Genomic DNA, 23,968 nt, shown 5'->3' with positions numbered 1-23,968 from the left:
TAAATTGGTTTGACTGCACTATTTTATATTTTGCCAAAAGTAACTCAGAAGTTACTCAAAGTAATGTAACTCTGCAGTTGTATTTTTGAAACAGTGATATAATACTGTAACACATTACATTTTTAAAGCTGTAACTATATAGAATATATTCCATTTTTACACTGAACTGACATAAGTATCTATATCTTTATTTTTCCCTCCCCCTTGTTCGCTTAAATACAAAGTCTTTTTTCCTCCACAATTTCTTAAAAATTATGAAACACAATTTATTACAGCCAACTCAACCCTTCAGACTCAAGCTTTGTCCACATGCTTCCTTATATTCAGTTTAAGTTAAGTTTAGTTTGGTTTTAAAAAGACTAAAGACAGAGTAATGATTATAGGCCATCCAGTGGGAAAGTCCTGTGTTCATTAGTTATTTCTGTTAGCCCTCTTTCCTCTGCGTTTGCTCTGATCTTGATATAAATGCTTGCCTCATGCCTCAGAGAAAGGTGAAGCCTGCACCTGTGCGTCTCACCCTCACCTGCCTGGGAATGTGGACGGGGCACTTCCTGGTATGAGCGGCGGGGCGGAGTCTGTGTGACACACTTCCCCGTTGATCCCTATTGTTCCCGAGAAGCGCACACACTTTTTAGCCAGAGCTGGAGACTGACAGAAGGGGGACACATGACGGACAGAAGCAAAAGGTAGGACTGTGTAGTGGCACATTGGAGTAAAAATGTGCTATAATGGAAAGTTAATGTTGTTTCGGGGCATTGGGACTGTTCTGTTTTAAAGCTACAGGTGGAGTCAGCACTATTTGCATGTGGATTTTCCTACCTGCACTGAAGAGGTGGAGCAGAGATGTGGTTTAGACAAGATGAATCAGAGCTGTAATTTATGTTGCTGTGTTGTCATGTGGAAAAGTATGCTGTTGTACTAATGACATGTTTTCGAAAAAGGACTTACTGTTACTGTATTTGTCAATATTTTATGAGCGTTGTACACATATACAGTATATTTCCAGTTTAGCAGGTTCAAATCAAATGGTTTTGCTGGTAATAATTTTAAAATATAAAACATAAAACTTACAGTGGGGCTGTAAAAAAGTATTTCAGTTTCCCATAGACTTCCTATTGTTTCCTACATGTGTGTGTTCATAGTTTAGGCAAGGAAAGTTTATTTGTAGAGCACACTTGATACACAAGGTAATTCAAAGTGCTTCACAGTTGTATGAAATTACAAGAAAACAGATCAAATCCATCCTTAAAACAACCACATTCAAATTAATTAATTGCAGTAAAAGGCAAGAGACAGAGAGAGCAGATAAAATACTTTCAGTTTTCATATTTAAGGGTAAAAAGAACTGTTTTCAGCCTGGATTGGAACATTCTCAGAGTTGAGGCCTGTCTCACATCCTCATGAAGACTGTTCCAGATTTTAGCTTTAGCCTCAGTGTGTTTAGTCCTGACTCTGGAACCACCAGGTGACCCCTCCCTGAAGTTCTCAGTGCCCGAGATGGTTCCTACGGCTGTAAAACGTCAGAGATGTACTTTGGTGCTAAACCATGAAAAGATGTGTAACAAGCAGAGCTGTTTAAAAGTCTATTCTCTGAGCGACAGGAAGCGGAGACCGAAGCACTGGATGTTCTGCAGCTCTAACAGTGTAGTCCAGGGGTCACAAATTAATATTCACCAAGGTCCGAATTGAAAAAAATATTGTCAAGCAAAGGTTGGTTCACGGTTATATGGGGATTTTTAAGCCTTTATTAAATCTATTACTGTGATTAGAAAATAATGCAATTAATAAGTTTGGGCTCCTAAATAGCAGAATGCATAGGCTCTATTACACACAATGTGCACATAGTATATGACAGCGATGTGTGTCTCCGCTTTGCTCAGTTCAACACACTGAGCCCTGCTTAGTCCTGGTCCTGGTTTAGTCCTGGTCCTGCTCGCTGCCGACCGGGAAACCGTGCTATTTGCGCATTAGATCGCGCGTGCTTGTTTAACTAGGGCGTCCTCCGCTTTTTTTTTAGCAAGCAGTGTTTCAGTCATTCCTAAACAGTTTCTAAAATTTGAAAAAGTGTCACGGAGCTAAGATGTAGGAGTTTCTCTTTTTGTTCATCTGGGCTGTAGTTCTGCAGCCAGAGAGGGAGAGGGAGGGAGAGAGGAGTGAACCGATCCAAACCGCTCCAGACTCAGACCACTTCAGCCATGGGGTCTGGAGCGGTTTGCAAACTAGACCGGTTTGGGAGAAAGGGGAGGGGGGCTTGTCACCACTCTGATTGGTCAGACCTTTGAAAGTCAATAGTCTGCTTTAAACCAGGCTCTATCATGACCTGTACACAGAAAATATAGGTAATTTTGGCCATCTGTACTCAAAGCCTTCATGCCTGTTTCTGATGTGGAAACATTTAATAAAATGATAGATTTTCCCTCCTATTTATGACAGTCATCTACTGCTCAAGTTTTCCCATACATCCCACACATTCTTTCTTATTGCCTAGATGACAGGAGCAAGGCCTCATATCTCCCTCTTTTATTTTGGACGCACTTAAAATAATAAGCCTACTCTTCTTGGTCATTGTTGTGTTTTCTTTCTGCTGGTGCTTGAAAACCACTCATAGTGTTTTTTAGGTGTGGAAGAAACAGCTACATCCAAATAAAGTCCACATGCGTTAATCGTTTAAAGGCCAAAGATGATCAGGACGCACATCCGAAAGGTGCAGACAAATGATGAAAATAGATCCAAGGGGAGGTAAAAGCATATTTCCACGGTTAAAACATACTTAACTTATCCAGGGAGAGTCGCAAATGCAAAATTCCAAGATCTTGCCGCTGCTGCTTCTTTGGCCTGACTGTCTAAAAGTGACAGTTAACATACACTCACATGGCACAGCTGATTTTTACTTTCACCTCTGTATGGATTGAGCCTAGAGGCCGATCAGAGATGGGAAGGCTATATTAAGTCTATTTTATAAATTAGTTTAGGAAAACATTTGCATATGATTTTTCCTATTGATGTTCAATGTAATAATATAGAATAATTACGTTAGTTGTTGTTTTTTGGTCGATGAGAGCTCTGCCCCACCTAATGGCCAAATTAATACAAAGGTGTTTTTATGCAGGACTAAAGCACAGTGATATCAGGCTGTGGTTGTTGCTACATGAATATATATGTCGATGGCCACTCCCATAGCGACCCGGACCACTTTACCACTAACTAAAGTCACTTGAAACACAAACTTGTGGGCGCTGCCCCTCCCAAAATGAACCGGTCTCAAGTGAACTGAAATGGTCCTGTCGAAATCCCCCTATGCAGCCGCTCGTCTGAGGGGATTCAGGGTCGGGTCCAAAGTTTGGATCCAAGGTTCGGGCCCCGATTGGCTGGTGCATGGGTCCAGATCCGGACCGAGGTCCACTGTTTAGTGACCCCTGCTGTAGTCTAACCTGCTGGAGACAGGATGGATAAGTTTAATGGCGGAATAAATTTCAATGATAATCACACAATGTACATAGGGTTGAAAATAAAGAAATGCCGATACATAAAAAGTGTTTCCAAACTTTTGACCAATACTGTACATATAAGTAGTTTATGTGTGTATATTTTCTTTTTTGTGGTTAAATGATTATCCATTCATAAAGCAGAATGAACTCCACACTAGGGTTGATTTATTCACTTGACTCTATTTATTTAACCAGGACTCATTTCCACATACATGTTGCTGAACCTAGACCTCACCACTTGAACCTCGTTCTGTCCAGGCGGTGCATTTGCATGATGTGCCTGTAGCAGTTTTGTCTTTCAGTCCTGATTATCTCCCCCCCCGTCCCACACACAGGATGCTGTACACCGAGTTCCTGCAGCTGTGGGACTCGTCGGTGCAGAGGGTGGACGCTCGGGACTGGGAGGGCTCTCTGACCAAACTGGAGCAGATCTCTGAGCCCACGGCCCGCACTCTGTTCAACATGGCCTCTGCCCATCTGGCTCTGGGACGTCCCGACCTGGCACTGACCGTAAGAGAACTCACCACTCGGCTATTACTGAAATATTGCTGGGATTTAGATGAAATCACAGGGCCCCGTTGGCATGTAGCTTTTAGATGTGACATTTTAGATTTGATGCAGGAGTAATAGAACCTGACTCCTGCATTAGCACATTCTACTGTCTGGAAATGAATAAAAGTAGTCTAACTTTAGATTTTAATACTTTAATTTGACATTTGTGTATTTTTCCAGGCTTTAGACCTGGCTCTTGTGAAGGATGAGCATCTGGCTGTTGGCTTCTTTCAGAGATCTACTGTAATGATGCTACTGGACCGGTAGGGGGCAGCACTTTCCTTTGTATTTACCATGGTTGATAAGACACACATTTCCATTTCACTGCACATGGCCACACACTGAGTGGAGACATTACTAAAAAAAAATGACTTTGCTGTCAAAACCATTGACACAAGTTATGGCTTGCACACAGCTCCAAACACAATCTGACTGTTATTTACATGTCATGTCCAGGCTGGAGGAGGCTCTGTCTGACTGCATCTGGGCTCAGAAACACATGAGAGGAAACCCCGTTATCGACTACAAACAACTGGGACTGAGGTTCAAGCTCTACAGCTGGCAGGTGAGCAGCAGCAGCCCCAGGAAAACACCACAATCACAAGCTCATTTCAACATTGTCATGATTTTAGTCAAAGCACTGACTAAAATTAGACTAAAACAAAATTAAAAGTTGTTTATGAGACTACAACTATATGGCTAAAATTCTCATCAACTAAAATATGACAAAATAAAAGGGAAAAGAAGAGACTAAAATCATCCGGACTTCCAATGACAATTTGAAAGAGCCTCATATTCACGGCTTTGTTCGTGTGAGAGAACAAACATGAAGGACCTTGATTAAATATGATTCTAATAAATATTTTAAATGCAAAATTGACTAAATTCATTTTAGATTTAGTCGACTTAAGACGAGACTAAAAACAGTGTTGTCTTTGGCAGCCCTTTTAGTTTTAGTCTCTGTCTTTTGGCCGAAAATGCTTTTAGTTTCAGTCACATTTTAGTCATTTCTAAACGTCACGTTATCGACAACTAGCCCTAACTAAAACTAATGGTTTTAGTTAGGGCTAAATTGAATCGAATTCACAATCTCTACTTTGGTCAATCTCAATAATCGTCATAGGACTTTATAATCGACAGGTTTTACAGCCATCTCTTTGGCACAAAAAGGACTTAGTTTGGGAGTTTGGACGAAACATTGATGATTTTTGTGCGTTGAATGAGACTTGATGAAGGCATTTGGTTTTGTTTGAGCTGAGGTTTCAATAGAAGACGTATCTAATGGTATGAGTCAGCAAGATGTATTTCATTTATTATGGAAAAGTAAAATCGAATCGAAAATCGAGATCGATCAATATGGGGAAAATAATAGTTTTTTTTCCAAAATCGTTTCATCATAAAAAAGTAATAACTCATTTCCATACTGTAAGTTTTGGAAATTGGGATAAAGAATAATAATCTCTTGGCTTTATATAGGTTTTGACAAACAGATTACACCACAAAAGGCACTGGCACTGACCTTTGCTTCCAGATTGTATTTTACCTCTTTCTGCATTCATACGCTACAGTATTTAAAACTGTCCTGAGAAAAGATGAAGTCCCTGTGACATCGCCGTCAGACGCTCCATGGAGGACGTACGCTGATCGTAGCAGGGAGAGAATCGTCTGAGGAACCACTTTCTCCCATTTTCGTCTCATTGACGTAAACTCACAAACGTCTCGTCATGTTTTAGTCCCCAAAGAGTATTTTTTAGCTCATCATAGTTACATATCGTCATTAAAAAAGGTCCATCAATGAAATGATATCGTTAAAGGAGCTGGTTAAAGGACTATCTTATCTTGACACTGACTAAACACTGACCAAAAATTAAGAGAATTATTTGACATCTTATTTAACATCTCAGCTAACTTTACATTTTCGTCAAAAGACTATAAGACTAAAACTGTTAAAATATGTTTTCAAACTTAAAACTGTCTGATAGTGAAGCAATGATAGGCTAGTTCCCTGAAGCAAGATTAAAGGTCAAGACGATCCATAATAACTAAAGCTGTTTGATTATGGAGTAGCAAAAACTAAATGTAATGTAAATTTAGTTCATACTTTTGTGAGAAACTAGAATATTCTTTATTGTTACTTCATATTTTTTGCCCCTCCGCTAAATGTTACCTATGCACTTCAGATGTTCAGATATTGTATTAAATAAAGCACAATAGCGTTCCTCGGGGCTGTCAGCGAGAGCAGAGATCGCAGCTCTCTCTCATGTGGGGCACACAGGTGAGATGTCAGACTCACCTGCCGCGAACAAAGGCCCATTGAACTCGGAGGTTACACAACGTGACATTCTTCTCAATGCTCCAGAGCTCCTCAAAGACTCCACAACCCAAATATGCAGACGTTTCCACAGTATCAGGAGAAGCAATACGCCCTCACTGTAAACAAGGCCAGAAAGTCATGTTTGTGTTTTCTGGTATTGAATTCATTTACGTCTGTAATTCAGAATAATTGAAAAGAAAACCTCCTGTACTGAGAACGTTTCGTAGTTCAAAAGACTACTGCTGCTTTCTGATAAATGGCGAGGGTTGGCTCTCATTTTCTTCCAAGTACCACTTCATAAAATGTTAGACCTGTCAAGTACCACCAGGCCTTTATCAAGATCAAATCAAGACAAAAGTGGGTCAAAGAGAAAGTGGAGCTAGAGCAGCTCTGGAAGAACATTACACGTCAACAAAAAAAGAGAGAGATGTCGAATAGCTAAGTCATTTATTCCAGTTTTCAAATTATATTGAAAAGAAAACCACTTTACTTGTATTGCCTTGTTTCTTTTTTTAATCAACATTGCGTTTTCTGTGGTTCTTCTTTAGTTAAGCACATTGAATCATTGTCTTTTATGAAAATGTGCTTTACAAATTTTCCTTGCCTACTTTAAATCACTATTTACCCGGCAGTCATCTGTTATATTGTAATTCTAAGCTGTAAAACAATACATTGCACCTCTTTTCATGCATATGACAGGTTTTAATGCTTTGGACTATATCAGTTGCAAGTAATAATTATAATTTTTTAACAAAACCACTGCATCAGTGACGTGAACGTTACCTTTGGTCACAGCTTTACACATGATGTTTTGTCACATTGTATGAGCTAACTGTAGCATTTGCCGTTATGTTTACATACGGGTTTAATCACCTGGAATGAGGTCTGAGGTCGTAATTTTCAAGTGGAAAAGATACCAGTTATAATTACAAACCAGTTCGAACCAGTTTCAGCGGCGTTCCAAGGCATTTTTCCAAGTGGGAGGTGGGAAATTTACCAGTTACCAAATCCTTTCAGTGTCCAATAAGGAAGTGAAACTATAAACATCACAGCAATTGTAAAAAACTAAAGCTGGGTCAATTTTTTTTTTAGAAAAATCTTGTCACAAAAATGGTGTCATGCACTTTAAGACCTGACTTGCAACTTTACTGGGAGCAGGGACGTCTCCAGCAGGGTTGCCAGGAGGAGGACGGCTTTTTAAGCCATTCCGCGTGTAATAAAATCACTATTTCGAATAACAAGATCTCAAATCTAAGGCTCTGAGAGCTGCTTTTTCAATGAGAGACAGAGAAAGGGGCAGTTTCTTTTCACTGCAGGAGCACATGGGCACGATTAAATAGTATAACAGAACCACCACGCCGTAAGTCAGCAGGTTTTCTGCGTTTTTTCAGATATTTTTGGGCAGGTTTGGATGCCCAGACCTGGCACCCCTGGTCTCCAGGTCATGAAGATGAAGATACAGTCTATTACTAAAGGCATCCAAATATGAGCTTTAAAGGGACTACAAAGAGTTTAAAAAATTAAAATTATGTATTTCCCTCCCCCTACATGTTCCAGCCATGTCCTAATGTGAAGAAAGAGCCCAGACTTATTCACCAGACCTGCCTCTGAAATCCTGCACAGTCACTCAAAAAGTTGTTAGTTCGGCTCCGAAAGCGCCGTCATGCACAAGCTTAATATAGAGGCTGCAGTTACGTGTAAGACCTGAGGTGGCAGTAGTGAGCAAAAAATGTCCAACTTGCATCTAGTCCCTATAAATTCGTAAATTCCTCATTCAAATACATTCTTTGATTACCCACTGCAAAAATAGCGTGGCCATTTAGAGAATGTTTTGTATTGGTGGCAACAGGGGAATCCAAAATGTTACACAGTTTGCCTTCAGTTCATGTTGCTCAAAATGTACTAACCCTGTGACTAACCCATCCAGGGACTAAATTCACTGGATGTAAACTGTGTCTAGACCAGAAAAAAAAAAACTAGGAAGCATTTCTAACGTATAAATGAAATGATTTCATTAAAAAGTAAAAAATGCAGATGACCCTAAGTACCACCTGAAGAAGCCCAAGTACCACCTGTTTGAGAACCATTGAGCTTGGCTGTCAAAACCTTTAATCACTGCCTTTGCCACCAGGTTCTGTACAACGCAGCGGTGGTCTACACTCGAATGGGACACTGGGACCAGGCGCAGGAGGTTTTGGAGACAGTGTCCCAAGAGCGGACAGGAGGAAGAGGACCGAGCATCGAAACAGCTATGGACAACGTCTCGGTCAGTCCAAACTTTACTGTTCTGTTCCCACACAAGTTTAAAAGAAGTCTTTCACACACAATCATTTCATGTGACGTGTCTTTTGATCAGGGGAATATTGTTACATCTCTGACTAAAACAGCATTTGCAGCTCGTAAAGTGTGTTTTCCATTATTAATATTTGGAGTGACATTTTAAAAATTTCCTGGAAATTCGTGACTCATTCTTTGTGTTGGATTTTGTCGTGTTGCGAACACGGCGCAGCAGTTAACTAACAATGCAGATTTCACAACAGGTGGTAACGGCTTCAAACAGTTGGGCCTCTGCGAAATTCAAATGCAGAATCAACAATCGACAAAGTTTGAAAAGGGTTCTTGTCGTTGTCCAAACAACGGCACTGATGGATGGCAGCGGTTCTGGGGAAAAAAAAACACTCAGGGATTTTAATTCTTTCTTTATAATACGTGACAGAGGGGGGAGGTGCTGGCCCCGCTGCTGATCCCTGAAGGAGTGGTGTTTCGACCCAATAAACGAGAGGTGGACCAGCTCAAAGACAGAGACTTCTTAGGAAAAGCCAAGGTACAACTTAAAAAAATAAAAATATGAACCAGAACTTACAAAAAAATCCCAATATTTTACCAATTTATACTTTCCCGATGATGCGCCTCTTAGGTCATTTCATCCTTGATTCCCAACGACGACTTTGGAGGATTCGAACCCTTAAGGCTACAGGTATAAACTATAAACCCACTGCTGACACGTTTAAATGCTTCAATCATGTTCTCTCTGTTTAGAAACCTGGATTTTATGAACCCAAAGTGGATGGTGGACAGTGAGTATCTCTTCTTAAAGTCATTAGAATTCAAAGATTATACCTAGTCATTTGTCTATTTCCTCTTATTTATGGCCCCACAAGATACTGCTAAATTATTATACCAATTTAAACTGGACACATGCAAAATCCATCGACAAAGACACACTCATTTTACTACATTCATGCACTTTTGGGTAATCTAGCTGTTTCTTCTTCTACGGTGTCGGCGCTTCGTTCTTTACTTCCTGAATGTAATTCTGAAAACCCAAAACTGTCCTCAACATATTTAAAAGCCATGATCCAAAATTATATCGGTTCAGAGCCGTTCTGCCATCAAAGTGTGTTTATCAGGCTGTGCTGAAGTAGTAAACCACGCCGTAAATCGAAATTGAAAGTTTGTTTTAGTTGTTTGTACAGCTGCCAAAGTCACCAGCTCTTGTGTCTGTATTTTATTTGTACTAACAGAGGCATGATTTCTAATTAAAAACCTAAAATTCCAATGCTGAGGCACTCAAAAATAATCTTTTTAAGTCTGTTTTTAAACCAAATATGCATAATATGTTCACCTTAATTCCCCATATCGCAAGAATACATCCCAAAATCATCTTCCATCTGAAAACATTTTTGCTAACACAGTCTAAAACAAAACTACACGGTCGCTTAAAAACATGCAAAAGTTTGTTTAGCCTTGTTTTGACTCTGACTGTGTGTTATTTGACCGCCCCATTCCCAGGGACTCTCGGTACATGCGAGTGAAGGCCCCGCACATGTCGCGAGGAGCGGGACAGCTCACAGTCCCAGGGGGCGCTATGGTGTTCCTGTTTGGCGAAGAGGACAAAGACGGGATGAAATCTGTTATCTATGACGGGCAGGTGAGGTGTATTTCCGAAGTGTATGTAAAATCTAGATAAGCTGAAACCACTTGAAATTGGAATATTCATTTCCAGTTCATTTTTTTGTGTGCTTAATTTCTGTTTTGCTTCATTGGTTGCATATTTGTCTCTTTGGTAGCATTATGTCCGTCCCGTTGCGTTTCCCCATGTTGCAGTGGTTGAAATTGCTTTTTGTTTCAGAGAGGACTCCTCCCGGTGTCTCTGCTGGAGCCGGTGGACGTCAGGTCGACCAAAGGCAAAAGGGACAGTGTAATGTATTGCTTTTGCTCTAATGTTTCGTGCGCGCGGGGCAGGGTCGGCGCAGCGTGGGATTTAGTTTTCCAATTTTCAAATACACCTCTCCTCCATTGACTTCCACACAGCCGCACAGTGAGCGCTCTGAACGGGAAATATAACTCCTGCAGGGGAGACAGATTGGATTTATTGTCCTGTATTTGGGTGTTTACACTGAGCCTCTTCATTGTGCCTTGGGTTTGTTTATTTATTTACTGGGGCTGCATGATATGAGGGATAAAAAAAAATCAACTGACTTCTAAGCCACTATACATTTTAGTTTTAAGCAAAAAAAAATGTGTAAAAAACCTCGGGATATTGTGTCTCACAATATTGAGAAAATGATTACTTGCAGCCAGGGCTGGGTATATTAAATGACAGATATAAGCGTTTAGGTACAACTGGTATGAAAAGATATACGCTCGAAAGCAGAAAAAAATATTGTATCTTTAAAGACCAAGTAAGTTTTGATGCTGTTGGTTCAAATTTAAAAGAAATCGTTTTTTAATGGATTCAAGTGTTATTATTGTTCTGTTTTATGGTCCTCGATAACAAATATTTTAGGTATTGGAAAATTCAGGTACCAATATTGTTAAAGTGATGGTACACAGCAGTACATGCAGCCCTTTTATTTAAGTATTGGATGTATTTATATTTTGTGAACTTTTGTGTGTTGTTTTTACAGAAGATTCCTAATGGCATCCCTCTCCCTCCTGAATTAAAACCTCCCACACGTCCAGAAGTTACGCCCAGCCCGGCCCCAACACCTAGACGTAAGAAGAAAAGATTTAATTTGTAACAACATAATGCATAGCTATAATATATGTGTATGTAGAATTACTGCATTTATGTAAAGTGTATTGGCGGGGGCTCAGATGGTAATAATGTCAGTCAAATCTTTATCCCCAGCTTACGTTTTGTTGGTTAGAAGATTGAAAACAGCTTAAACAAATTATCCCGTAGTTTCACTTCCTGGTTATTCAAGCCGGGGGGTGGGAGGTGCTAATTCTAAGCACCTCCCACCCCCCCGTCACCTTGCTCCCCTCTGCTGTGCAGCTGTGTCATTAAAGAGGAGAAAAAAATGATGATGAAAAAATAGGCTGTGTGGCTGTAGTGAAGCTATGGTGAATGTTTCAGCAAGAGATGGTGAGGAAAACATTTTGATTTTTTTCATCTGTTCCACTTTCAACAGCCCGTCAGCGAGACATCAGTCCTCCTCCGTCTTACACCTCTGCTGCCAACACCCCTCCACCTGAACCTGTTACTCTGACTGCCAGCCGGTCCACTGAACAGGTTAGGTAACTTTTATCTATTTGGCCCTTTTGGTCGCACTAGACCAAAGTTTTCATTTCTCTATCCTCGTCTACTTTGTGTTGGGGTTTGGGATGAAGTAGAGGCCAGTCTCTTAAAATCCATCTTCAACTTGCAAAACTCTGAGTTGTCTCTGACGATGGGGCTAATGCAGATGAATATGCAACGCATGGCACACTCACCTGGGTAGATGAGGGTGCAATGCATCACGACCTCACACTCCAACCTAAAAGATTCCGTCCCTAATCCCTCTCATTCAGTTGAGTGTACAGGACATACAGATGGCATACAGATGGCATTGTGTCATGGGCGTGGCCGATGGGGGAGAAAACCTCTCATGGGAATCACCATTTTTCCATAGTTTTCTGGCGGACTATAAACATATTTATCTCATGCAAATAGAGTCAAGCCAAGATCAGGTGCATGAAGATGTTTTACAGCAAATTGTTTAGTCAAAGCAAAAAAAAAAAAAAAAGCTGCTCATTGCTAACGTTAGCATATGTAGCATGAAGTTAATGTAGTCACCTGGTTAGCATTGTCAATTTTCTTTTTTTAAAAACTTTTAACAGTTAACATTGTGCAGTGCACCTTTAACCTCTTCGATTACACATTTTCCTGACTATTTGCACCCCTTGAGTGTTCTTTTGAGCTGATGCAAGTGGATTTCTCCATTGTGAGATCAATAAAGTTCCACCTTTTCTCATTTTTATCCTACAACACGAGTTCCCAGATGTGTTGTAAATACGTTTTTCACAACTCCTGAAAATACAAAAAATGAAACAAATAGACCTCCACAGACTCTTCTTCCTGAACTATTTATAGCAGTTTGTTGACGCCTTGTGGTCAATTAAAGCAGTTTGGAGCCCAGCTGGAGGTTTCCCGCAGTGTCCTGAACATGTCACTCAGACACAAAAGGGCAAACCTTTACATATTCAAGCTTCCTCCACAGTGACCACAGTAAGTCACCCCCAAGTTCAGGTGATGCGACATAATAAAGTGTCTGCAGAAGTTTGAAAGCAGGTTGAAAGTTTTGGAAACTTTGGAAGGGGAAGTGGAGCCAAAAACAGAGGTGGCAGAAATGTAGAGTCAAACAGGTCAAAGGGTCAAATACAAAGGACAAGTTTTTCCGCGCGAATAATAAATATGCACCTAACCTTATGATCTGAAACCGTAATTAATATTCTGCTTGAATCCGCAAACTTATCACACATTCCAGCCAGCGCTCAGCTTTAGAAGCAAATTAAATCAGGAAAAAAAAGATGTGGCATTGGGTAACTTTTGTTTTTACTCTTTTTCCGTCTCTAAATCTGTGCTCAAAGTCGGAAAAGCGGCACGAATTGACAATGACAAAGTAGTCATTGTTCTTTTATTCAGACGCTTTAATCGATGGACAAAGCAATTTTACTGGAACCAGCGTTTTTCGGCACGGCAACAGTCTCTCTTCAAATTGAATCATCACATTAAAGAAACTGCAGCAAAAGACAAAGTAACATTTGTTTTAAAGGCAGTTTAATTTTGAAAGCATTTTTTGTTGTTCTTGTTCTCAGAGACTGTTTATGATAAAACTTTAATGGCATTGGGTTTGCACTCACATGGCATCACAACATCCTAAACGGTCTATAGTTTAGGCCTGAGGTTGTGTGAAAAAGCAGATTTTTTTCCACTCAGTGTATTGCTATACACCAGGGGTAGGCAAGTTTTCTTAACGGAGGGCCAATTTTTTTCATTGTAAAATGGCCGAGGGCCAAAGTAAGGCACTACACTGGAAAAATATACCATCTTAAATGAGATAAATGGGATAAATGAGATAAATGACTTAAAATTGCTTGAATAACGGTTATTTATGTTGAATTTGAGTCTGTTTGGACTAATCTAAGATAAAGATACAAATGCAAATGCCAATGGAACAAGCATGAAATCCACTTTGAAATCAGACAAATTAACTTTTACTTTTAAAAAGATTTGTTTTTCACTTGAAATTATACAATATAATCTGAGTTAAAGGGGGGGTATTAAGGAAAAAACAATTTTTTTCAAGCTTTACATCATGTTATTATGTCATTCCCTCATTAAAAACATGCCTGAAGTGTTGCCTTGGCACATTCACGTATTTTTGAGTAATCTGTAAAAACTCTGATGGCGGCCATTTTAGGGACAGGTTTGCCTCCTAGGAACGCCTCCACCTCCTGGTGACGCCTCCGAGCTTTCGTCATCAGCCGAGCAACCAACCACTGCTCCTCAGCAGAACCCCCTCCCCACTGATGCCACAGACAGCGTGTGGAGGGGGCGTGTCTGAAAGGGTCAGAGGTTCTTAAAGAGACAGAGACCTATTTCAACACATTCAGAAAAGCCATTTTGAGAGAGCAATTTTATACAAGGCAGTTATTCTAATTTACTGCATTTACAGACCAACAGAAGGTTTGGTCATCATTGTAGTGTGATATAGACTGGTGCTATGTGATTGAAAAAAGCATAATGCCCCCTCTTTTAGAGAATAATGACTTGTTCCATTGGCGATAACATGTTTTATCTGATCTAAGACCAGACCAAATCTACTCAAACTTTAGAATGGATCTCTTAATTCAAGTAGGTTTCTGTCATTTCTTCTATAATTTATTATAATAATTTTTTTCCAGTGCACTTTCTACAAATGCCAGAGTACATGATATGACCTAATTGGGTGCATTGACAGTATTTCTCCCATCTAACCTTAAAAATGTTAAAGTACTTTCTGATTTGTGTGTTTCTCAAAATCGCCTTGAGGGCCAGAGGTTCTGTGCTGGAGGGACGGATTTGGCCCCCGGGCCTGGCGTTGCCTACCCCTACTATACACTGTAATTACTGGGTCCACATGAGACAAACACTGGCACAATGTTCAGCCTCTTCTCTATCAGAGCAGTATCAACCAAGATCCAATTATTGTCTCATCAAAGTCCTCAAAAGTGCCGACATTATTCAAAATGGACTTTCAGCCAAAAGATGTTGATCCATTCATGACTTAATAATGATCGGGTTCAGCATTTGGAAATGTTTTGTTTGAAGATTTAGTCCAGACTTGTGTGGAAACTTTGCACAACTCCACTGGTTAACGGTTTTTAAGACGGAGTGAAAGCTGCTTTTCTCTAAAAGCCGCAAGGAAAATATCACTGCGTAAATTTATGTATGAGCAATTCAAGCAGAATCTCGAATCACACGGATACACAGCAAGACAGGCAACTGCAGGTCGACTTCTCATACCACGTGTCAAAGCTAATTTTCTTCTACAAATTGCAAGATTTAGATCCATGAAAGAATGGAATAAGCTGCCTGTAATTCTAAGGATCTGTATTTAAGAAACAAGTACAAATGCTTCTGGGAGGGTCGTATTTGGCCAATGAGAAGACATCTGAAACAATGTAATTAGGTACAATGTGGATTTTAGCTTTCATGTTCCCTGATATGTTGATGTGATGAGCTGTCAGCTATTTGTTAAGATTTTTATATAGTATTTTCCTGAAACATGTCTGTAACTCGAGGTAACTCATACAACTTTACCATAATAGAAATATAAACATCACAGCAAAAAGTGAAGTTATTCCACGATGCAGTTATAAGGAGTTGACATCCGCTTTGTAAATGGCTAACACACACAAGCTAACACGCGTTTTGATTGACTCACCGCTCTGTCCTGGCTCCATCAGGTGTTTACATTATGGGACTCGCGTTGGTTATAAAAGTTAATCCACTTTGATTCTGGCGATGGTTCCCCAAACATCCATCAAGAGACAGTCACAGAAAAACACTATTTTGGTGATTGTCACTGAATCCCGGAGAGAAATTCCAACTTCTGGCGAGTGGCCTCTTCTTTAGAAAGGGCGGATAAAGTCTGTCCTCTCGTACCCAAACGCTCATTTTCGAACAGGTGTCCAGAGTAGGTTAGAAAGAGCTCCTTCACAGCTTTCGGAGCCAACACGACATCTGTTCAGACGCTCAGGGGGTACGTTTGTTTTACCTGGACGAGTCAGACACTTCCTTTTTTTTTCTTATGACAGAAATAATGTAAAAGCTGTTTTACAAATTAAATCAGGCCGTAAGCATAGAATTAAGACATTGCTTTACAGACGTCGAGCATTTCCGTTTCGTTTCATCTCCCCGGGTGTCTGGCCAGAAAACCACAGCCAAGTTTGAGTGAAAAGAAATTATTTAGTTGTTGGATGTACAATATCCCTCTCTCCCTTTGTCTTTTCTGTTAGCGTAGAATTTACTCACAATTAATGAGTAAAAAAACGCAACATGCTACGGCACCTGCAGTGGTGCTTATGCCCTCTAGGGGCATGAGTTTCTTAGTGCTGCTTTAAAGTGTGTGACACATTAGACATTAGTGATGTTCATAGCTTCACTTCCTTAGTGGACAGTGACATAGACAGAGGCAACAGTTAAACTCTTGTGTCAATTGGAAATGAGTCAAACAGCTATGGGACTTTTCCTGTCTATATCGCTTCTTGTCAGTGGCTTAAAAAGTCAAATAAAAACAACTTTTCTGCCCATTTCTTCATTGAAATTGCGTCTTCACTTAAATAATAAGAAATTATTACTTGCAACAGATGTTATCCATCTAAAAAAAGGACTTTTGTAACATAATTTCCTCCAAAATAATATGTTTTATTCAAGTTCATCCTGTCTTGCTCTGTAGTTAAAGCCTCTACAAACATATTCTGAAAAGTGTGAGGTTCTTTTATTAATTTAACAGTTCAGTAAGGGGAATTGTGTGTGAAATAAAATTATATTTGTTCTTAATCTGGACCTTGTGTGCCTCTCCCCTTCAGCTGTCAGACTTCTCCCCGGGCCCTGAGGCGGGATCAGTGCTGGTCAAAGTCCACTTCACTCAGACCCTGTCCCTGTCTGTTCCTCTGGACGCCTCACAGCAGGAGCTGAGGGACAGCATCGCACAGAAACTGAGCCTCCCGCCATCAGAGCTACGCCTCAGGTGACCTCTCCTCCACGCTCTGTGTTCTGTATTGAAAATCAACGCTGACTGAGAAATTTCCATTCCCCGCTCAAACCAAGGCCACCTCCGGTCCTGCGCATGCTCTCATTACTTTATGGATAACTCTTTCTTTGTACAATGTCCTTTGAAGTGTTAACTTATGTGTGGAGTTTGCATCCTCTCCATGTGTCTGGCTTCCTCCTGATGTTCCGGATTCTCAGACCACCACTGTCAATTTTGTCTACAAAAAATGTTCGGCACAATTTCAATAGTAATGGGCGAGTGAAGTCTTGTGACACTTCAAGGGTTTCCTGGCAACAAAGCCTCAAAGATCCGAAGCTTCAGAGCTGACTCAGTTACCTGCCTCTCTGCTGCTCCGAGGCAGGACATCAATGTGGAATCTTTTTATTTCAAGCTAATTTAGTCAACTATTTTCTGCAGATTGTGCTCCATACGTTGTCATGGCCAGACGCAGAAAACGCGGTTAAATGGGAAATGGGGGAAATGCAGCACATTTACTTATCGCTAATGGTTTACATGGCCAAAGTACGGACCAGAGAAAGCGCCTCGCCGCTCAAAGCACACACGCTCTGAGCCAAAGAGCCGATTCGACTGATGCTTGACTTGCTGTGAAGCACTTTTTCAGACATTATTTGACACTTTAGTCACATGATCGGCTGTCAGCAAAACAGGCTCCGACGCAGAGCTTCAAAGCAATCTGCTTCAGTATATAGTATAGTATATATACTGTCACTACATTACAGTATACTAAAGCCCTATTCGCACGAGATTAGAATTACCATGGGACATTAGGTAAATTACTGACGTCCTTAGAGTTTCTATGTCCGTACGAATCTGCCATGTTGGCAATTTGGAAGGTAAAATTTTCGCCAATTTTTTCCTTGGGTATTCCTGCAAACGCCAAGGTCCTCAGATGCAGTAATTCAATTCCAGCACAAATGGACTTAAAACAAAATTAAAGTAGGTTATTGTGATGAAAACTATGATGAAAATAAAAAGAGATAAAAAACATCTGAACTTCCAAAGACCTTTTGAATGAACCCCTCATCATTTAAAGTCAGTGCCAAGCTCCATGTAAATAAACTTGACTTAAGCTATAGGTAATTATTTGCCTAAACTTTGAATAAAACGTTATCACATTTTCCTTCAAGAGACTAAAACTAAAATCTAATTTGTACAATGGGTTGCTTACATTCGAGGTCCTGCCTTTACAGCCCACGTCAGTCGGCTTACATTGGCACCGCAGTGACGAGATCCTTTCTAAAAATACCCCCCTCTCTTTGTCCACATCTACCCTCTGGCCCCTCTCTGTGCCACTCATGTAAAAACCGCCATTAAATGAGGGGCAGTGAATCATCAGCCGAAGGGACCGAGGGGGTCAGTGAAGGCATCGTGAGGCTGGTGGACGAGAGCCATAAGGACAGAACGCATTATAAACTCTATTACAGGGAACACGGGGGAGTTAAAGAGGAAATGCTGCGGCCAAGGCCATTCAGACAAAGGGAATGGAAGCAGTGACTAATGCAGACGACGGCGCATCCCTTATAGTATACAGACACAAAGGCATTCTTATGGAGCTAATAATAGAGGAAATATTACAGACATGCAGTATCATATTTCTATGGTGGATTCATAATACACTGAATTGTGCTCTCTTGGGCGATAAATGCATTGACGTTTTGCAGCAGTGTGGTAAAAAGCAGGGAACTACATCGATCCTTTGCTCTATATCAGCACATGCAATTAATATTTATTTTGATAACATTGTGAGAGTCCCTACAATGTTGAAATAAATACTACACAGTGATAACTTAGACCTTGAAGATGTTTTATGTTTGTGCTTCTCCCAACACGCAGTTTGTGTGTTATTTTAGGACGACACAAATAGGACATGTTCATCTGTCAATTATGAATGTTCATGTGGTCCTTGGAAACTGTTAGAAAATGTACATGAACGCTCGCTCAACTGGGGAAAACAACTGGGAAACTCGGGCCAAAATGAGCTTCCTGACATTCGCACATGATGCAGAAGTCTGCTGTATTGGTCATTTATCGCATAATTCATCTCCCCCTGGTGTCTCTGGCCAGAAAACCACAATTGCAACTTCGCAACTTGGAGTCACGAAGAAGAAGCTAACAGGCTAACAGGCAAAGCTAGTTTAGCAAACTTAAGTAATGATGTACTTTTTCTGTAGATAAATATTAAATAAATGTTTTCTGCGTCCCACTTTTGGGCCCTGACCCACCAGTTGAGAACCAATGGTTTAAGCAATTGTGCCGTAACTTGCCCCAAACCCGTCAAGTCCTATCACGTGGTAACATTCACGTAGCTGTCCCACAACATTAAATCATACGCTATGGTTAGGGCTATGGCTGGTTTGTCGAAGTTTTCACAACAGACAGTCCCTATTACAGAGATCCATGACTATCTAGCACTAATCAAGCCAAAAACTGCAAGATTTAATCACATGATGTGTGACGAATATATTACGAAATATATTGACGAATTAGGAGCAAGTCTGTGTAGGCTCTCACTCGTGCAGGAGTTGTTCATCTTCAGTGAAGGTTCTTGAGTCATCTTCTATACGCTGTAGTTGAAGTGTAGGACATTTCGAGAGGCGAAACATCCTACACTTCAACTACAGAGCACAGAAGATGACTCAAGAACCTTCAATGAAGACTTAAGAGCAAGTTACATTGGTAATAGCGTAAACAAACTAAAAGCCTGTCCCGGCTAAATATCCACTGCCAACAAAATTGACGTAATATTTTCCAAAATCAACAAACTACTGCTTTTTAGACACTGACTACAAATTCAAAGTGGACAGATCATGCATAAGGAGCTTAAAAAAGACTGAAAAACCTTATTTCGGGTGCCTCAGCTTTGATATTATAGTTGTTACAATTTGAATATATGTTTCTGTAAGAATTAAAGCAGGACTAAGTAACTCACGCCCCTAGAGGCCATGAGCGCCACTGCAGGTATTGTAGCATGTTGCAATTTTTTACTTAATTGTCTTGAGTAAATACTATGCTGACAGAAAAGACAAAGGGAGAGAGGTGTACATCCACTTACACACTGGAGATCATTTTTTTCACTCAAACTTGGCTGTATATAATGTTTAAGTAGCTTCTTCGTGATTCCATTAGTGTCTGTTGGTGGCTCCGACGTGGAGGCAAGAAGGCTGCAATTGTGGACACCAGCGGAATCATCCCATTAAGGGACTACGAAAAGGATTTATTAAGGTCAACAAGTTACTTAGGACTGCTTTAAATAACAAACAAACAAAGAAATGCTGGTGAAAGAGCTGGTGAAAATCTTGACTGGGGCTCCTCCTGCTGGCAGCTACAGGAATAATGTTCTTAAAAAAAATACCTTCCAGGTTGGATACGGCATGTGAGCAGCTTCAGCAGTGCGTGATAAACTCTTTGAGCACAGAATGGCTCAAAATCGATCATGTTGGATTATGGGTCTTTAAAAATGTGGAGGACAGTTTTTGGGTTTGAACGAGGCACTGACGTTGTAGAAGAAGAAACAGCTTAACAGCTTTGTCCGAGGATTAACTCAAAACTGGGTAAATGTTGTGAAGTACTACTCCAGGACTGTCTTTGATGTGGGAACACTTAGCTCAGTTAAACGCTAATCAATATTAAAAGACTGTTTTTATTAGCTGCAAAATCGCCACTTTCTGACATGAAAAGTACATGAACACAAACCAACAATGACAATCACATCTCAGGAAAATGAGCTGCCACGTCCACATGAACGCCACATGAACACAGCATTATCATTATCAGTTATTCTGCATGTTTTTCCCCCTCTGAATCTCTCCCTGTGTTTCCGTGCAGGCGTAAACCTCAGGGCTCCCGCGTGCTGCTGCCTCTCGACCAGGACCTGGACTCTGGAGCTCCTCTGCTGGAGCTGGCGGAGGCCGGGAGAGTCCATCTGTGGTGCCAGGTTTGCACTTAAATATTCTATCAATGTGATTATGAGCCAAATGAGAAAAAGAAAACGTAATAAAAATAAATATACTGCGCTGCACAAGCTCGCCAAAGCCTTTTAAATTACTAATGGTCTTCAATCACGTTCGATGATTTGTGCGATGCTTCAGTCGCAGCTGCTCTGGTGCCGACAGAAGCATCCTGTCATGAGCTCTTATGGTCCGTCATTAATTAATCAATCTCTCATTATTTGCATTTTTTGTTAGTGTTTAAAGGGCTATATAAAAATACCTATTATGTATATTAGGAAATGAGCTGAGATAAATGGAGCTAAAGTAATTCCTGAACAGACTCAAGGAACACACATTTTTGCAACCATTTAGTCTGAAAGGAAGTGACTTATTCAGAGCCGTCATCTGCCACTCATTTCTCATTGGTATAGCATGTTTGTCACGGCAAAGGTCAAAAATGTTTCCCTCTACATATGTCACTTCCTGTCCAAATAAGGAAGTGAAAAAACATTACAAAGAAATGTAAAACCGAGGAAAACTAGGTAAAGATTTCAGCAAAATCTTCAGTATAACTGTTAAATGTGGTTTAGTTAAAATTATGTCTATGTGTCATATACACAACAACATTAATTTGGATTAAAACTGGCATGAAATCCAAATTTCCTGGCAAATATTGACATTGCTGACCAATTTTTGCTGCAAGTTAAAAACAAAAAGAATACATTTCCTCTAATTCCACGGAAATTAAATATGTACTGATGTACATGGTATTTGGGCATAAAAATGAAAAAGCATGGCACTGGAGTTCCTGCCATTTAATTTCAGAATGCAGAAAAGATTTTTTTGTCAATTCACCCACATACATATGTACAGAATGAGAACAATTCACTAATTTCAGCGAGTTCAGGCTTGATAAAACCATACAAAGGTATTTTTTTTCCACAATAAATATCTTACTAAAGGTTTTTTTTTTTTACTGTTCTATTAGGGACAAAATAATCAGGTCAGAAGCCTGTACAGTCAGCGTAACTACAGCCTCGCTTTCATATTAATGCAGCGTTGAACATTAAGACCAGAATGTGCTGTTTTCCAGAAGGAGGACCCGCTGCAGAACCGTACAATCCTGTACCAGATGGTGGCGCTGTACGACTACGCAGCGCAGGGCCCTGAAGACCTGGAGTTCAGCGAAGGAGACACCATTGATATCCTCGGGGAAGGTGAGGCGTTCAGGTGCTGTTGCGAGATACGGTGGCAGCTTCGGGAGCTTCCAGTAAGAGTCAAGGCGTCCCTGGAAGTGGGGCATGGCGTTCAGAGACAAGGCAGTAGCTCTTTGGGCAATCGGAAGACGATTTAGTGGTTTCCAGAATTGCTGCTGGTGCATCAAAATCAGCTACAATTTGAGATAGTTCTATTTAAGTTACAGTAAGGCATTTAAGTTTGGCATTTTTAGGGTTTACACATGGTTCACACCCACTTTGGACACAATTTAGTGCAATTTAGATCTGTTTTAGACCCTGCTTTGTCCTAATTTGAACTTGATCTCGGTCTGGAAGTACTTGAAAGGTCGATAATGGAGGTGGGGAGTGGTAATTATGTGGACACGAAAAGGGCAGCAAAGGTTATCCATAGGTGGGAACCTCTGCCTCACGATTTGATACGATACGCGATACATGGCTCACAACAACGATAACCTTATACGATACGCAATACATGGCTCACGATAACAGTACGCTGATACTGCGATAATCAATATAGATCTGAGGTTTGGAAAAGGGTCAAGTTATAATGTTGTAAGGATTGGACTTAAAAAGGATTAACAAATGATGAGAAATGACTTGTAAATGCGTTATAAATGATGAATTAGGTTTGTAGCACTACTTTACAAATGTGTGTGGAGTTATTATTCAAGCATAATATAGTGTCGCCAAATCTGAAAATCCAGGGACAAATCATGAAATACAGTAATTAATGTAAGAATTGTTATATATATATCTCATATTTGAATCCAGTACTACTGAATTTTATATTTTGTGATTGCAGTGAATGAGGAGTGGATGGAGGGCCACTGCGCCGGGAGCATTGGGATATTTCCTGGATGTTTCGTCTACAGAGAGAACACAGAAAATGTCACCCAGTCATCAAGGGTGTAGGACCAAATCACTGTTACTATCAACACTGTACTTGGCCCAGGGGCTCAAGCACCCCTAAAAATAATTCAAGCACTCCTATAAATGTCAGGCCAAGTATACATGTATACATAATGAAACACTAAAATGTATTATTTACTGCTATAATATATTTTCTTGGTTGATTTAATAAAATAGAAATAAAGCTTAAACCAGCCCTCTTCACTAAATGATTTGGTCTTGATGTCTCACTTGCTGTAGCTGAGCTCCGCCCCATCTCCTCACAGCGCTGAGCTCTTCCCCTTCCCTTTCCTCACAGCGCTGTCGCCTCAGACTCTGCTCTATCGTCTCTCCCTGGAGTTTAAACTTTGGTGCTAGTCTTCAAAAGTGGAGTAAATAATGATTATAGGAACTTCATAGATGCTCCAAAGAGGCTCTGGGATGTGGTCCCATGCCTTTGGCAAGTTTTTATTAATTTGAGGTTGTCAATTTTATTTATAGAGCACATTTAAAACAACAATGCTGCCCAAAGTGCTGTACACAAAATGCATGTATATAAAATGCAATATGAATTTAAAGTACACAAAAATAAAGATGCAAAAAACAAATACAACAAAAACAAAAACCAACAGCAATGTCCCGCTCAGTTTTGGTTAAAAGCCTTCGCAAACAAGTGTGTCTTCAACATAGACTTAAAATGTCTAATAACTGGGCTGATATTTAAGGGAAGACTGCAGTTAAGTCTACACAGCACTCACTGGCCTGGCACGAGCCATACTGATCCTCCATGTTAAGAGAGACATGGGGATACAGTCTGGAATTATGTGATTTCAATATCGCTGACTCCGGCAAAACCAAGATGAGCCAATCATATCACGGGAGGCGGGAGTTAATGGTGAGTCATCTTCCGTGCTAGGATTTCCCATAAACCAGTGCTCCTCTGGGCCATAACCAAAACAGTGAAGATGGCGGCCACAACACAACAATCTTTTTTACCAGTGCCCTTTCTTCA

At 40.4% G+C, this 23,968-nt stretch overlaps 1 protein-coding gene across 1 annotated transcript; it reads left to right on the top strand.

Moving 5' to 3' along the window:
- The first annotated feature begins 483 nt into the window (after positions 1-483).
- On the top strand, positions 484-23,343 carry noxa1 (NADPH oxidase activator 1). Its single transcript, XM_079567995.1, has 16 exons — positions 484-686; positions 3,824-3,998; positions 4,221-4,303; positions 4,497-4,605; positions 8,486-8,620; positions 9,071-9,178; positions 9,272-9,331; positions 9,394-9,431; positions 10,147-10,285; positions 10,487-10,555; positions 11,265-11,352; positions 11,772-11,872; positions 16,696-16,856; positions 20,727-20,835; positions 21,924-22,047; positions 22,871-23,343. The coding sequence occupies exons 1-16, from the start codon at positions 667-669 to the stop codon at positions 22,978-22,980; spliced, it is 1,629 nt and encodes a 542-aa protein (XP_079424121.1). The 5' UTR covers positions 484-666; the 3' UTR covers positions 22,981-23,343.
- Positions 23,344-23,968: the final 625 nt, after the last annotated feature.

This window comes from Gobius niger, assembly GCF_951799975.1.
Source record: "Gobius niger genome assembly, chromosome: 1".
Classification (NCBI taxonomy): Eukaryota; Metazoa; Chordata; class Actinopteri; order Gobiiformes; family Gobiidae; genus Gobius; species Gobius niger.
The sequence above is the reverse complement of the archived record's forward strand: the minus strand, read 5'-3'. Positions and strand labels throughout refer to the sequence as shown.

Excerpts from the sequence above, each read along its gene's own strand:
- noxa1 (XM_079567995.1), top strand. The coding sequence starts at position 667 with ATGACGGACAGAAGCAAAAG. Across the intron at positions 687-3,823 it reads ATGACGGACAGAAGCAAAAG|GATGCTGTACACCGAGTTCC; the intron begins GTAGGACTGTGT and ends TCCCACACACAG. Across the intron at positions 4,606-8,485 it reads TCAAGCTCTACAGCTGGCAG|GTTCTGTACAACGCAGCGGT; the intron begins GTGAGCAGCAGC and ends CTTTGCCACCAG.